The sequence below is a fragment of the Dryobates pubescens genome, chromosome 8, assembly GCF_014839835.1.
Source record: "Dryobates pubescens isolate bDryPub1 chromosome 8, bDryPub1.pri, whole genome shotgun sequence".
Taxonomy (NCBI): domain Eukaryota; kingdom Metazoa; phylum Chordata; class Aves; order Piciformes; family Picidae; genus Dryobates; species Dryobates pubescens.
Genome location: NC_071619.1, coordinates 41,710,753 through 41,722,831, shown reverse-complemented (window position 1 = coordinate 41,722,831; position 12,079 = coordinate 41,710,753). Strand labels below are relative to the sequence as shown.

At 50.0% G+C, this 12,079-nt stretch overlaps 1 protein-coding gene across 1 annotated transcript; it reads right to left on the bottom strand.

Moving 5' to 3' along the window:
- Positions 1–805: 805 nt before the first annotated feature.
- LOC104298412 (3 beta-hydroxysteroid dehydrogenase/Delta 5-->4-isomerase) lies at positions 806–11,011 on the bottom strand. Its single transcript, XM_054163907.1, has 3 exons — positions 10,834–11,011; positions 4,012–4,176; positions 806–1,620 (listed from the first exon to the last, which is right to left on the bottom strand). The coding sequence occupies exons 1-3, from the start codon at positions 10,985–10,987 to the stop codon at positions 806–808; spliced, it is 1,134 nt and encodes a 377-aa protein (XP_054019882.1). The 5' UTR covers positions 10,988–11,011.
- Between the last annotated feature and the right edge of the window lie 1,068 nt (positions 11,012–12,079).

Genomic DNA, 12,079 nt, shown 5'->3' with positions numbered 1-12,079 from the left:
TAACCTGTTACTAAAGGAAATGCTAATGTTTGAGCTGGGCCTATCTAATGTCTAGGGCACTGATTAATTAAACTCAACAAAGACTTCAAGCTGCCAGCATGGCTGAAAATGTGCTTTATTTATCAGAACCAAGTCAGGTAAAAAACTTTGCTTCACGTGATCTGAAACCAAACAGAGCAATCCCCATCTTCCAGAGGTGTTTTCAGCATGTGGGCTGTGTTCAAGAAGCAAGCACTGGATCTCATCTGCTTCCTCGAAGAAGTTCCAAAGTTTTGGCCCAGAAGTCGAGTGATACATTCTAAAGAAACTCCTGTGGCCATCAGAAGAGCACAGGGACAACACATGTGCATCTGTCAGTGCTCTTGAAGAAGTCAGCAAGGTTTTAGCAGCTTTAGCAGACAAGTGGCTTCCACCTCCTGCATGTTTGGCGAGCCTGGCAGGAGCTGAGTGAGAAGGGTGTAGCTGAGTCGTATGTGTTTGTAAAGTGTAATTATAGCTCTGGGACAAATTGTGCTTTGAAGATGCCATGAAGTGAGAAGAAGGGCTGACAACACTGGAACAGAGTCTTACTAACTCCTTTGTGTCACACAAGATGTGGAAGTGGATGCAGTGAAGTTGCCCTGATCAGCCTGTACTTAAGGGGACGATTAATTATTGTTTATTTGGGGCTGGGGGTGGAGGCATAAAGGGGCTGTTACAGACAGTCTTCATTTAAATGCTTTGTAGTTAACTGCTGATGATGTTCACCCAGCTCTCCTCCGTCTCAAGGCCCTAGGGTTGGCCATGTCTCAGCAGCTCTGCCGCCTTAGTAAGCCTTGCTTTTCAAGTACTCCCTTCTCTGCGGGACTATGGAGGCAATCCACTGGCCAGTGCGCTGCTTGGCCTCTTCCCAGGTGTAGCGGGGCACGTAGCCAAAATCCTGCTGTGCCTTCCTGTAGGAGAAGCTGAAGGGGGTGTTCAGCAGCGTGACCAGGTGGCGGTTGGTGGAGGGGATGTACCTGACGAAGGGACGGAGCAGGAAGCTCACCATCTCCAGCAGCAGAGAGAAGTAATACAACACTGTCAGAGGCAGGGGGAGCCGGGGCTCGATGCCAAAGCCCAGCTCTCTGGTCAGCTCGTAATTGAGGTCGGCGTAGCTCATATGAGGAGTGTCATCGGAGATGTAGTAGAAGTGCCCCCTGATGTGCTTGGCTCTCTGCGGGACGCGCAGGGCCCTGGCCGCCTGCACGTGTGCCCAGGCGATGTTGCCCACGTACACGGGGTTCACCAGAGCCTCCTCCCTGGAGAAGCGCAGGAAGACATTGCTGTTCAGCAGGCACTTGTCCAAATGGCCTCGAAGAAATGGGCACCCTTCTCCAAAGATGTACATGGACCTCAGGGCACAAGCCGTCAGCCTCCCACCATCCTTCAGCACACGGCCGTCTGCTCTCAGCACAGACTCCTCTGCCAGCCTCTTACTCTGGGCGTAAGGGAAGTTGGATTTGCTCTCATAAGCTGTGTCTTCATCCCCGTTGAATATTGGGTCCCCTTTGCAGTTGGGGCCTGTCACTTCTATGGTACTGGTGTATATGAAGTGCTGGACGTTACAGCGAACGCAGGCCTCCAGCAAGAGCTGAGTACCTTCAAAGGAGAAACGTGCAAGTCAGCCTAGAGCTCCCCAGGCAGGAAAAAGTTCAGGTTTTAGATCAGAAACAGCATCTCTGGCTTGAGCCTGGCCAGATCTCTCCTCTCTGCAGCTGGAAGAATCCTGTCCTGAACTGGGCAGGATGTTCAAAGAAACTGAACCTGTTCTGGATCTGTATTTAGAATCATAGAATCAATAAGGTTGGAAAAGACCTCAGAGATCATAGAATCAGTAAGGTTGGAAGAGACCTCAGAGATCATCAAGTCCAACCTGTCACCCAACACCTCAGGACTACTAAACCATGGCTCCAAGTGCCACATCCAATCCCCTCTTGAACACCTCCAGGGACGGTGACTCCACCACCTCCCTGGGCAGCACATTCCAATGGCTAACAACTCTCTCTGTGAACAACTCTCTCTGTGCACCTACCAGAGTGAATCACACTGGGGTTGTGTGTGTGTCTGTGTGTGTCTGTGTGTGTCTGTGTGTGTGAGGTTTAATTTCAAGACTCAAATTTTGCTCTTGCTTTGGTCAGCACAGACACTGACCACAGATTTAGGGGGTTGTGGCCTGTTGGTTGGATTGACTTGGCTTAAAGCAGAGAGCCTTCAAAAGCTGTCCCACCCATTGGAGCATTCCTGTATGCTGAAGCCCTGTTTTCCACACTTGAGGATGCTTTTGGGTGGCTTGCTAAGCAGGGATCTATGGGACCTGAAGGTTGACTTCAAAATCAGGTTCACCCAGTGGAAGCCTAGCCACTATCCAACTGGCTTCTCATAAGGGCTTGAAGACAAAGCAGGGGCATGAAGGTCAAAAGTAAAACTAAACCATGAGGGGCATAGTTTAGTGCCAGACTGGGTAGAGTCAGGTAATGGTTGGACTTGATGATCTTGAAGGTCTTTTCCAACCAAAATGATTCTGTGATTCTATAATAATATATAACATTATCCAGTTCATATATTGTAGGGTTCTAAGCCTGCAGTGTTTGTAACATGTGTACAGTCAGGGATGCTACATGGGCAGGAAGAGTAAGAACCAATTTCTCAGCTGTGCACTGGGATTCAGAGGTGAATTGCATCCAGAAAGGCACACTAAGCATGGGGTAACAACCATCACAGTGAAGGCAGAGCCTGTGCAGGTCTTAGGATGGGAATATAGAATAGAAGTAACCAAGGTTGAAAAAGACCTCAGAGATCCAACCTATCACTCAGCACCATCTGATCAACTAAACCATGGCACCAAGTGCCTCATCCAGTCTCTTCCTAAACACCTCCAGGGATGGTGACTCCACCACCTCCCTGGGCAGCACATCCCAATGGCCAATCTCTCTGTCTGGGAAGAATTTCTTCCTAACATCCAGCCTAAACCTCCCCTGGCACAGTTTGAGACTGTGTCCTCCTGTTCTGGTGCTGCTTGCCTGGGAGAAGAGACCAACCCCCACATGGCTACAACCTTCCTTCAGGTAGTTGTAGTCAGCAAGAAGGTCTCCCCTGAACCTCCTCTTCTGCAGGCTAAGCAACCCCAGCTCCCTCAGCCTCTCCTCACAGGGCTGTGCTCCAGACCCCTCCCCAGCTTTGTTGCCCTTCTCTGGACATGTTCCAGCATCTCAACATCTTTCCTAACCTGAGGGGCCCAGAACTGGACCCAGGACTCAAGGTGTGGCCTAACCAGTGCTGAGCACAGGGCACAATGACTTCCCTGCTCCTGCTGGCCACACTGTTCTTGATGCAGGCCAGGATGCCAATGGCCTTCTTGGCCACCTGGGCACACTGCAGGCTCATCTTCAGCCTACCATCAACCAGTACCCCCAGGTCCTTTTCTGCCTGGCTGCTCTCAGCCACTCTGACCCCAGCCTGTAGCTCTGCATGGGGTTGTTGTGGCCAGTGTGCAGAACCTAGCACTTGGATGTGTTCAATCTCATGCCCTTGGACTCTGCCCATCTGTCCAGCCTGTCCAGGTCCCCTCTGGAGACCCCTTCTACCCTCTAAGAGATCAATTCCTGCCCCCACCTTGGTGTCATCTGCAAATTTACTGATGATGGACTCAATCCCCTCATCCATATCATCAGCAAAGATATTGAACAGGATGGGGCCCAGCACTGATGTACAACTGATGACAAGAGTGAATGATCCTGCAGTGCTCTGCAGTGGAAGCCTGGTGCACAGTGCATGTGGAGAAGGCATACATGGAGAATGTATGAGGCAAAGGCACATGTGGGGAGCTGCATGTGTGTTAAACATGAGCATGCTTTGCTCTCACAGCTGTGGCTGTGCAGGATGCACACTTTAATCTGGCTCAGAACAATAGCACAGGTATCCCTTTCCTGAGCAGATGATGATCAGGACATAACAGACATGGGTTTGAGAAATGTGCTTCAAGCCACTGACCTGTTACATTGACTTCCCAAAGCAGCTGCTTCTCTATCAGGCCCAAGGTGTCGATGATGGAAGCGGTGTGGATGACGAGGGAGACGCCCTGGCAGGCACGGTGCAGGAATGGCACATCTCGGATGTCCCCTTCCAGGATTTTCACCTCAGTCTTACCCTGGAACTCTGCAAGGGCAGCAGAAGACAGAGCAAAAAACCTGATGGGCATCCTAAAGCAGAGCGCTGGGAGGAGTGGTGAAGGGCTGTGTGGATGCTGAGGCTGTGCCTGGGGGGTGCTGACAGTACAGGCAGTGCAGTGACACTGTAACTCCGGCAAAGCAGAAGGTATTTTCCAGTGGCTGTCTTGTCACCTGCCTGTGACACTGCTGTAGAAGTCTATCACAGAATCATAGAATCAATAAGGCTGGAAAAGACCTCAGAGATCATCAAGTCCAACCTGTCACCCAACACCTCAGGACTAACTAAACCATGGCACCAAGTGCCACATCCAATCCCCTCTTGAACACCTCCAGGGATGGTGTTGTGAGGAATTCCAGTGAGGAACGTCCAAAGCGATGCTGCTCTCCTGGGAAGACTGATGGCAGGGCTGCAGCTGTGCTGAGGGAGAGGGAGAGGGGAGAAGAAGGGGAGGGAGAAGAAGGGGAGGGGGAAGAGGGGAGGGGAGGGAAAGGGAAGGGGAGGGGAGGGGAGGGGAGGGGAGGGGAGGGGAGGGGAGGGGAGGGGAGGGGAGGGGAGGGGAGGGGTTCGGAGAGGAGAGGAGAATTTCAGAGAGGTTTGGAGGGGAGAGGTTCGGAGAGGAGAGGAGAGGTTCGGAGAGGAGAGGAGAGGTTCAGAGAGGAGAGGTTCGGAGAGGAGAGGAGAGGTTCGGAGAGGAGAGGTTCGGAGAGGAGAGGAGAGGAGAGGTTCGGAGAGGAGAGGAGAGGTTCGGAGAGGAGAGGTTCGGAGAGGAGAGGTTCGGAGAGGAGAGGTTCGGAGAGGAGAGGAGAGGAGAGGAGAGGAGAGGAGAGGAGAGGAGAGGAGAGGAGAGGAGAGGAGAGGAGAGGAGAGGAGAAGAGAGGAGAGGAGAGGTTCGGAGAGGAGAGGTTTGGAGAGGTTCGGAGAGGTTCGGAGAGGTTCGGAGAGGAGAGGAGAGGAGAGGAGAGGAGAGGAGAGGAGAGGAGAGGAGAGGAGAGGAGAAGAGAGGAGAGGAGAGGTTCGGAGAGGAGAGGAGAGGTTCGGAGAGGAGAGGTTCGGAGAGGAGAGGAGAGGAGAGGAGAGGAGAGGAGAGGAGAGGAGAGGAGAGGAGAGGAGAGGAGAGGAGAGGAGAGGAGAGGAGAGGAGAGGAGAGGTTCGGAGAGGAGAGGAGAGGTTCGGAGAGGAGAGGTTCGGAGAGGAGAGGAGAGGAGAGGAGAGGAGAGGAGAGGAGAGGAGAGGAGAGGAGAGGAGAGGAGAGGAGAGGAGAGGAGAGGAGAGGAGAGGAGAGGAGAGGAGAGGAGAGGAGCTTCTCAACATGGCTTACAGCTGTTAAGGAGCTGTTTCATTACAAGCAATCCTCTCTGCTCTGGCTGCACTAGAGGGCTCTCCAGGCACAGCTATTGGGAAGGGACTCTGCAGCACAGGCAGATCCCGTGTTCTTCCAGCGTAATCAACTGCCCATTCTAGATAAGGGAAGACCCTGATTAATTCAGAGAGCTTTTAGCCTCATTTCGGAGTGAAATTCGGCGCATCCTGTGCTTTCTCAACAGCTCCGAAGCAGGCAGCATTTCACCCCAGCGACAGGAGGGCCACGCTTGGATCTGAAACTGAGTGGGAGTATCTTTTAACATGGTTTATCTCATTATCTCTGCAACATCCTGGATTGCAATATTGTGTTAATTTAACAACTATTTTGTTGCAACAAGCTTGAGAGCATTTTTTCCCCCCATCATTGTCAGTTGCTCTGAGACAGATGACATTTGTGAAAGATTTCCAGGCCTATCACTCAATCCAGAGTGGCTGCCCTCTGAACACAGCCCCTGCCACATGCTCTCTTATGCTTTTACAGAGTGCATTCATTTCCTAGAGCTCTGTTTCCACGAGTTTTTAACTGGCCTTTACTTTGCATGGCTGCAAAAGTGTCAGACTGTGGAGTGAGGATTTTTTTGTCCACCAACTGCTCCAATTAACTTTTAGTTTTCTACAGCCCTCAGGTTGATGGTCTCCATAAGAAGGGCTTGGTGGGGTTGCAATGATGCAAAGGACTGAAATACATGGATTTCACAGGGTGGATTCTGATCTGTGGCCCTCTGAGAGTGGTCAGAGTGCCTGGGCAGGGGTTAGGAAAGTGGGAGTTTTTACACATGCAAATCAAAGCCTCCAGTTAAAGCTACTCAAGAAGCCTGTCCCCTTTAAGGCTGATGACACAGCTAGCTGGCAGCAGTCACTAGAAAGCTGATGTCTGGCTGCTTTGTGCCCTGTTTGGGCTTGCAGTTTCAGTTGTGTGTGAGAAATGAGGCAGCAAATCTGCTCCTCCACTCCACTTCAGCCAACAGAAGTTGCCCTGGTAAGGACAAGGTGAACCTTGTTCACTTTACCAGCATTAGCTTGGTGAGCCAGCACATTGACCTTGTGCTGCTCTGGGGGAAGAGGCAAACCACAGGTGAGTTTGGAAGCAAGGAGAGGAAAGAAGAAATGATTGACAGAGGATGGCTTCAGTCTGAGACTGATGGCAGAGAAAAACTTGATTTCCATCTGCAGAAACCACTGTCCTGGCATCAAAGGAGTGTGTATGTCAGGTGGAAGGGGGAGGAAAGGAACACATTCAACCCAGCTCTTCATTTGTGCATGCAGTGCTTATGAGAAGGTAGCTACCTGCTGGGAAAGCTTCTGCTTCAACAACGATTCCTGTGTCTGCTGAGCTGTAAAGCAATGTTCCCTGCTTCCTATAGAGTGGTTGTTGCTGGGCAAGGCAATGATGCTCAATACATTTCAGCATCTAAATAGCATAGCATAGCATAGCATAGCATTGCATAGAATAGCATAGAATAGAATAGCATAGCATAGCATAACATAGAATAGAACAGCATAGCATAGCATAGCATAGCATAGCATAGCATAGAATAGAATAGAATAGAATTGAATTGAATTGAATTGAATTGAATTGAATTGAATTGAATTGAATTGAATTAACCAGGTTGGAAAGGACCTTTGAGATCATCGAGTCCAACCTATCACCCAACACCATCTAATCAACTAAACCATGGCACCAAGTGCCTCATCCAGGCTCTTCTTAAACACTTCCAGTGATGGTGACTCCCTGGGCTGCAATGAGGAAAGTTCCAACTAGAAATTAGGGGGCAAAAGATTCACCCTGTAAGAGAGGGTTTGTGAAATTCCCATCCTTAGTGCTGGAGACTGGGCAAGGTCCCAGTCAAGGAGAACAGGGTGAGTCAGAGGCCTCCACAGGCTTCTTACTATCTAAATTGTTGGGGGGGAATCACAGAAACCATAAAGGGCCACACACCAAATCTGTACCTTGCCATACTGGTGTGTTGCCATGACCAGCTACTATGGAGCAGCACCTGTGTATATGGAATAGGATAGAATAGAATAGAATAGAATAGAATAGAATAGAATAGAATAGAATAGAATAGAATAGAATAGAATCAATAAGGTTGCAAAAGACCTTTGAGATCATCAAGTCCAACCTATCACCCAACACCATCTAATCAACTGAACCATGGCACCAAGCACCCCATCCAGTCTCTTCCTAAACACCTCCAGTGATGGTGACTCCACCACCTCCCTGGGCAGCACATTCCAATGGCCAATCTCTCTGGGAAGAATTTCTTCCTAACATCCAGCCTAAACCTCCCCTGCCACAGCTTGAGACTGTGTCCTCTTGTTCTGGTGCTGGTTGCCTGGGAGAAGAGACCAACCCCCACCTGGCTATAACCTCCCTTCAGGTAGTTGTAGAGAGAATAAGGTCTCCCCTGAGCCTGCTTTTCTCCAGGCTGAGCAACCCCAGCTCCCTCAGCCTCTCCTCACAGGGCTGTGCTCCAATCCCTGGCTGTTCAAGAAGGCCAAACAACACATGGCAGCAACTAGGAGTATCTGCAGTAAAGGTCATGCAGCTCAGAAGGCTCCAGCCCCTCAATTTTCATAGCAGCCCTGCAGTTGGAATAGAATCATAGAATCATAGACTCAATAAGGTTGGAAGAGACCTCAAAGATCATCAAGTCCAACCTGTCACCCAACACCTCATGAGTACTAAACCATGGCACCAAGTGCCATGTTCAATCCCCTCCTGAACACCTCCAGGGATGGTGACTCCACCACCTCCCTGGGCAGCACATTCCAATGGCAAGTTACTCACTCTGGGAAGAACTTTCTCCTCGCCTCCAGCCTAAACTTCCCCTGGCACAGCTTGAGACTGTGTCCTCACTGTTCTGGAAAAGGGCAGAAAAATATTTCTGGTAGTCCCAAACACAAGCACTGCAGGATATTTGAAGAGAACCCACAGAATCACACAGGATGGTAGAGGTTGGAAAGGACCTCTGAAGATCCTGTAGTCCTAACCCCTTGACAGAGCAGGGTCAGCTAGAGTAACTCCCACAGGAGTATGTGAAGGTGGGTTTGGAATGCCTCCAGAGAAGGAGACCCCACAAGCTCTCTGGGCAGCTTGTAGCAGTGCTCTATGCTACAGTTTGTGTCCACTGCCCCTTGTCCTGTCACTGGACACCACTGAGAGAAGTCTGCTTCCACCCTGGTAACACCTCCCCTACAGCTATTGGTAAGATGTTGTTATAGAGGCTGACCCAGACAGAGGGACTGCCAGGCAAAGTGCAGGGTCTCAAGGCAGTTGAGACTCATCTGAACTGCCAGCCTGTTGTTCCCACTACCTGCTTGTGAAATGAAGGGAGAAAAAAGCTCTGTTAGCTGATTTTCCTCTTCCTCTTTTCCTGTTCAGGTAGGCAGCAGGTGTGCTGCAAGAATAGGAGAGGGAATATCTGAGCACAAGCCCTGTGAGGAGAGGCTGAGGGAGCTGGGGTTGCATAGCCTGGAGAAGAGGAGGCTCAGGGGAGACCTTATTGCTGTCTACAACTACCTGAAGGGAGGTTGTAGCCAGGTGGGGGTTGGTCTCTTCTTCCAGGCAAGCAGCACCAGAACAAGAGGACACAGTCTCAAGCTGTGCCAGAGGAAGTTTAGGCTCAAGGTGAAGAGAAAGTTCTTCCCAGAAAGAGAGATTGCCCATTGGAATGTGCTGCTCAGGGAGGTGGTGGAGTCACCATCTCTGGAGGTGTTCACAAAGGGATTGGACGTGGCACTTGGTGCCATGGTTTAGTAGTCATGAGGTGTTGGGTGACAGGTTGGACTTGGTGATCTTTGAGGTCTCTTCCAACCTTCTTGATTCTATGATTCTATGAACAGTGTTCAGTGAAGGAAGGAGGCAGGATAAGGAAATAATTCCTAGAGCTTTCCTGAAAACAAAAAAGGAGCAGTGAAACCTTTGCTGCAGCTCAGCCAAGACTGTGCTCACACAAGGAGCTGTTTCCATTCCCCAGGAAACTCAGATCCCTGCAGAGCTCTCCTGGTCCTGCTGCAAGAAAGAAAGGAAGGGAGGAACTAAAGGGGCTAAAGGGCTAAACCACACACTCTACTCCTGCTGCCTCCACTGCTGCTGCAGATTTTGTTGCTGCAAGGACTGCTTGGAAATCAGAGCAGGGAGGGCTGCTGCACAGCTCAAGGGCACCTAGCACATCCTCAGTCAAACACTGAATGAGGAAGGCTGAGTTGTATCTAACAATCCTAAAGGCTTGTGCAATTTGCACCACGTTTATGGAGCACTGTCACTGTTCTTTGATGTCACTCAAAAGCTTTATGAAAACTTTTTAGCCAATCATGTGGGGATATTCCATAAGGGTTCCCACCCAGAGAAATAATAGTCTGGAGGTTAAGATGTAGTGGAGGGAAGCATTATCCAGTAAATATGATGTAGGGGCTTCATAACTTGACTGAACTGATGCTCCTGTAGGTATGCTCAGGATCCCAGGAAATGGGACATTTAAAACAACTCAGTACTAACCCTGAGCTGCTTTCCTTTCCACAAAGTCTTTCTGACACTGAGCATACCACTTCATTTTGTGCTGTCTTCAGTCCCTTCAGGAAACTGGAGTCCTGGCCCTCCCTCTGCAAAGGGATCCTGTCTCTCACATGGACAGCACAAAAGGGTTCTGCTCCCCAGGCAACTGCAGTCATAGCAATAATAGCAACACCAAATACTCAGGCTGCCTCATGTCACGGTGATTTAGCCTGTTACACTTATCACAGCTCCTGACAAGAAGATCGCTGTTGAATCAGACCCATCACAGGTTGAAGGAAACCATCAGCATTTGTACTCACACCTTCACCACTGCCTTTTAGTACAGCACATCACAGCCCAGGGTTTCCATGCACCCACCCCTCCCCAGCACAGTAATGCTTGTCCCTGCTTCCTGCCCCTGCCCCCGAGCAGACAGGTGAGACTTGACAATTAATTTTGCTCTGTGGGTTTCAGTGTAGTAGAAGTTGTGCTGAAGGCAGGCAGCTTACTGCACAAACAGTGTCTGGGTCTCTCTTCCAGTCTGGAGAAGCCTCAGGGTCCAGCAAAGGAAACTCCGGCTTTTACAGTTGTATTGGAAGGAAGAAGGAAGTGTAAAGCAAGAGCTCCTTGAAATAAAACCTCTATCTGCAAAGCTGGTGTGGATGAGAGGTTAAAGACTTCTCTCTGTCTCTCAAAAGGAAAAAAAAAGGCAAAAGCAAAAGCTCTCCACGTGAGAGGAGAGCACAATAGCCACAGCACAGTCCTCAGGAGGTGGTACTTACTTCCAAATTTCTCAAGGGCTTCTTTGCTAAAGGCTTTATCCAGCAGCCGGATCTCAGCCAGTGCCTCCTCTTCTTCCAGCAGCAAGCAGACAATCCTCTGGCCAAGAAATCCTCCTGCTCCTGTCACCAGACAGCTCACTCCAGCCAGGGACATTGCTCTGGGTTGTTCTTTGGTGGCAAACTCTCTGCCTCTGAAGACTGGACTGAGCGGTTCACCTCCTGCCTGAGGAATGAACACATGACATCAAACCTCTGGAGCCTTCACAAATCAAAGGGTGTTCCCAGAAGGACAGGCTACTGGAAAGCAAACCCTTAACTCCTACATTTAACAAGGACTTATAAGCACATCTTAATTCTTGCTAGCTATCCCTAGTCAGAAACAGCCTACACTTTTTTTTTCCACACAAAAGAACCCTCTTCAGAAATTCCTCCAAACTAAAGAAATGAGCAAAGCTGAAAGCATTCAAAAGCAACTTCAATGCCAAACAAATCCCACAGAAGTCTGCCTCAATCCTCAGTTCCACCTTCCCAGCTCTCAAAAGACTTGGTAGAGTTAGGACTTGATGTTCTTACAGGTCTTTTCCAACCAAAATGATTCCGTGAATCTGTGACTGGGAGGAGATTTGCCTCTATTTATATCCCATGGGCACCACCTCAGTCCTTGTGCTTGCTCTCCCTCCCCTGTGCCTCCTTTGCTGCACACAAAAGTGGTGCTTCCACTCCCTGTGGATAGAATGGAATGGAATGGAACGGAATGGAATAGGATAGGATAGGATAGGATAGGATAGACCAGGTTGGAAGAGACCTTCGAGATCATCGCATCCAACCTATCACCCAACACCACCTAATCAACTAAACCAAGGCACCAAGCACCCCATCCAGTCTCTTCCTAAACACCTCCAGTGATGGTGACTCCACCACATCGCTGGGCAGCACATTCCAATGGCCAATCTCTCTTTCTAGAACTTCTTCCTATCTTCCAGCCTAAACCTCCCCTGGCACAGCCTGAGACTGTGTCCTCTTGTTCTGGTGCTGCTTGCCTGGGAGAAGAGACCAACCCCCACCTGGCTACAACCTCCCTTCAGGGAGTTGTAGAGAGCAAGAAAGTCTCCCCTGAGCCTCCTCTTCTCCAGGCTAAGCAACCCCAGCTCCCTCAGCCTCTCCTCACAGGGCTGTGCTCCAGACCCCTCCCCAGCTTTGCTGCCCTTCTCTGGACACCTTCCAGCATCTCAACATCTTTCCTGAT

Coding starts and splice junctions, on each gene's coding strand:
- LOC104298412 (XM_054163907.1), bottom strand. CDS start 10,987: ATGTCCCTGGCTGGAGTGAGCTGTCTGGTGACAGGAGCAGGAGGATTT. Junction 4,177..10,833: donor AGCCCTTGAGAAATTTGGAA/GTAAGTACCACC, acceptor CTGCCCTTGCAG/AGTTCCAGGGTAAGACTGAG. Junction 1,621..4,011: donor TTGGGAAGTCAATGTAACAG/GTCAGTGGCTTG, acceptor TCTCCTTTGAAG/GTACTCAGCTCTTGCTGGAG.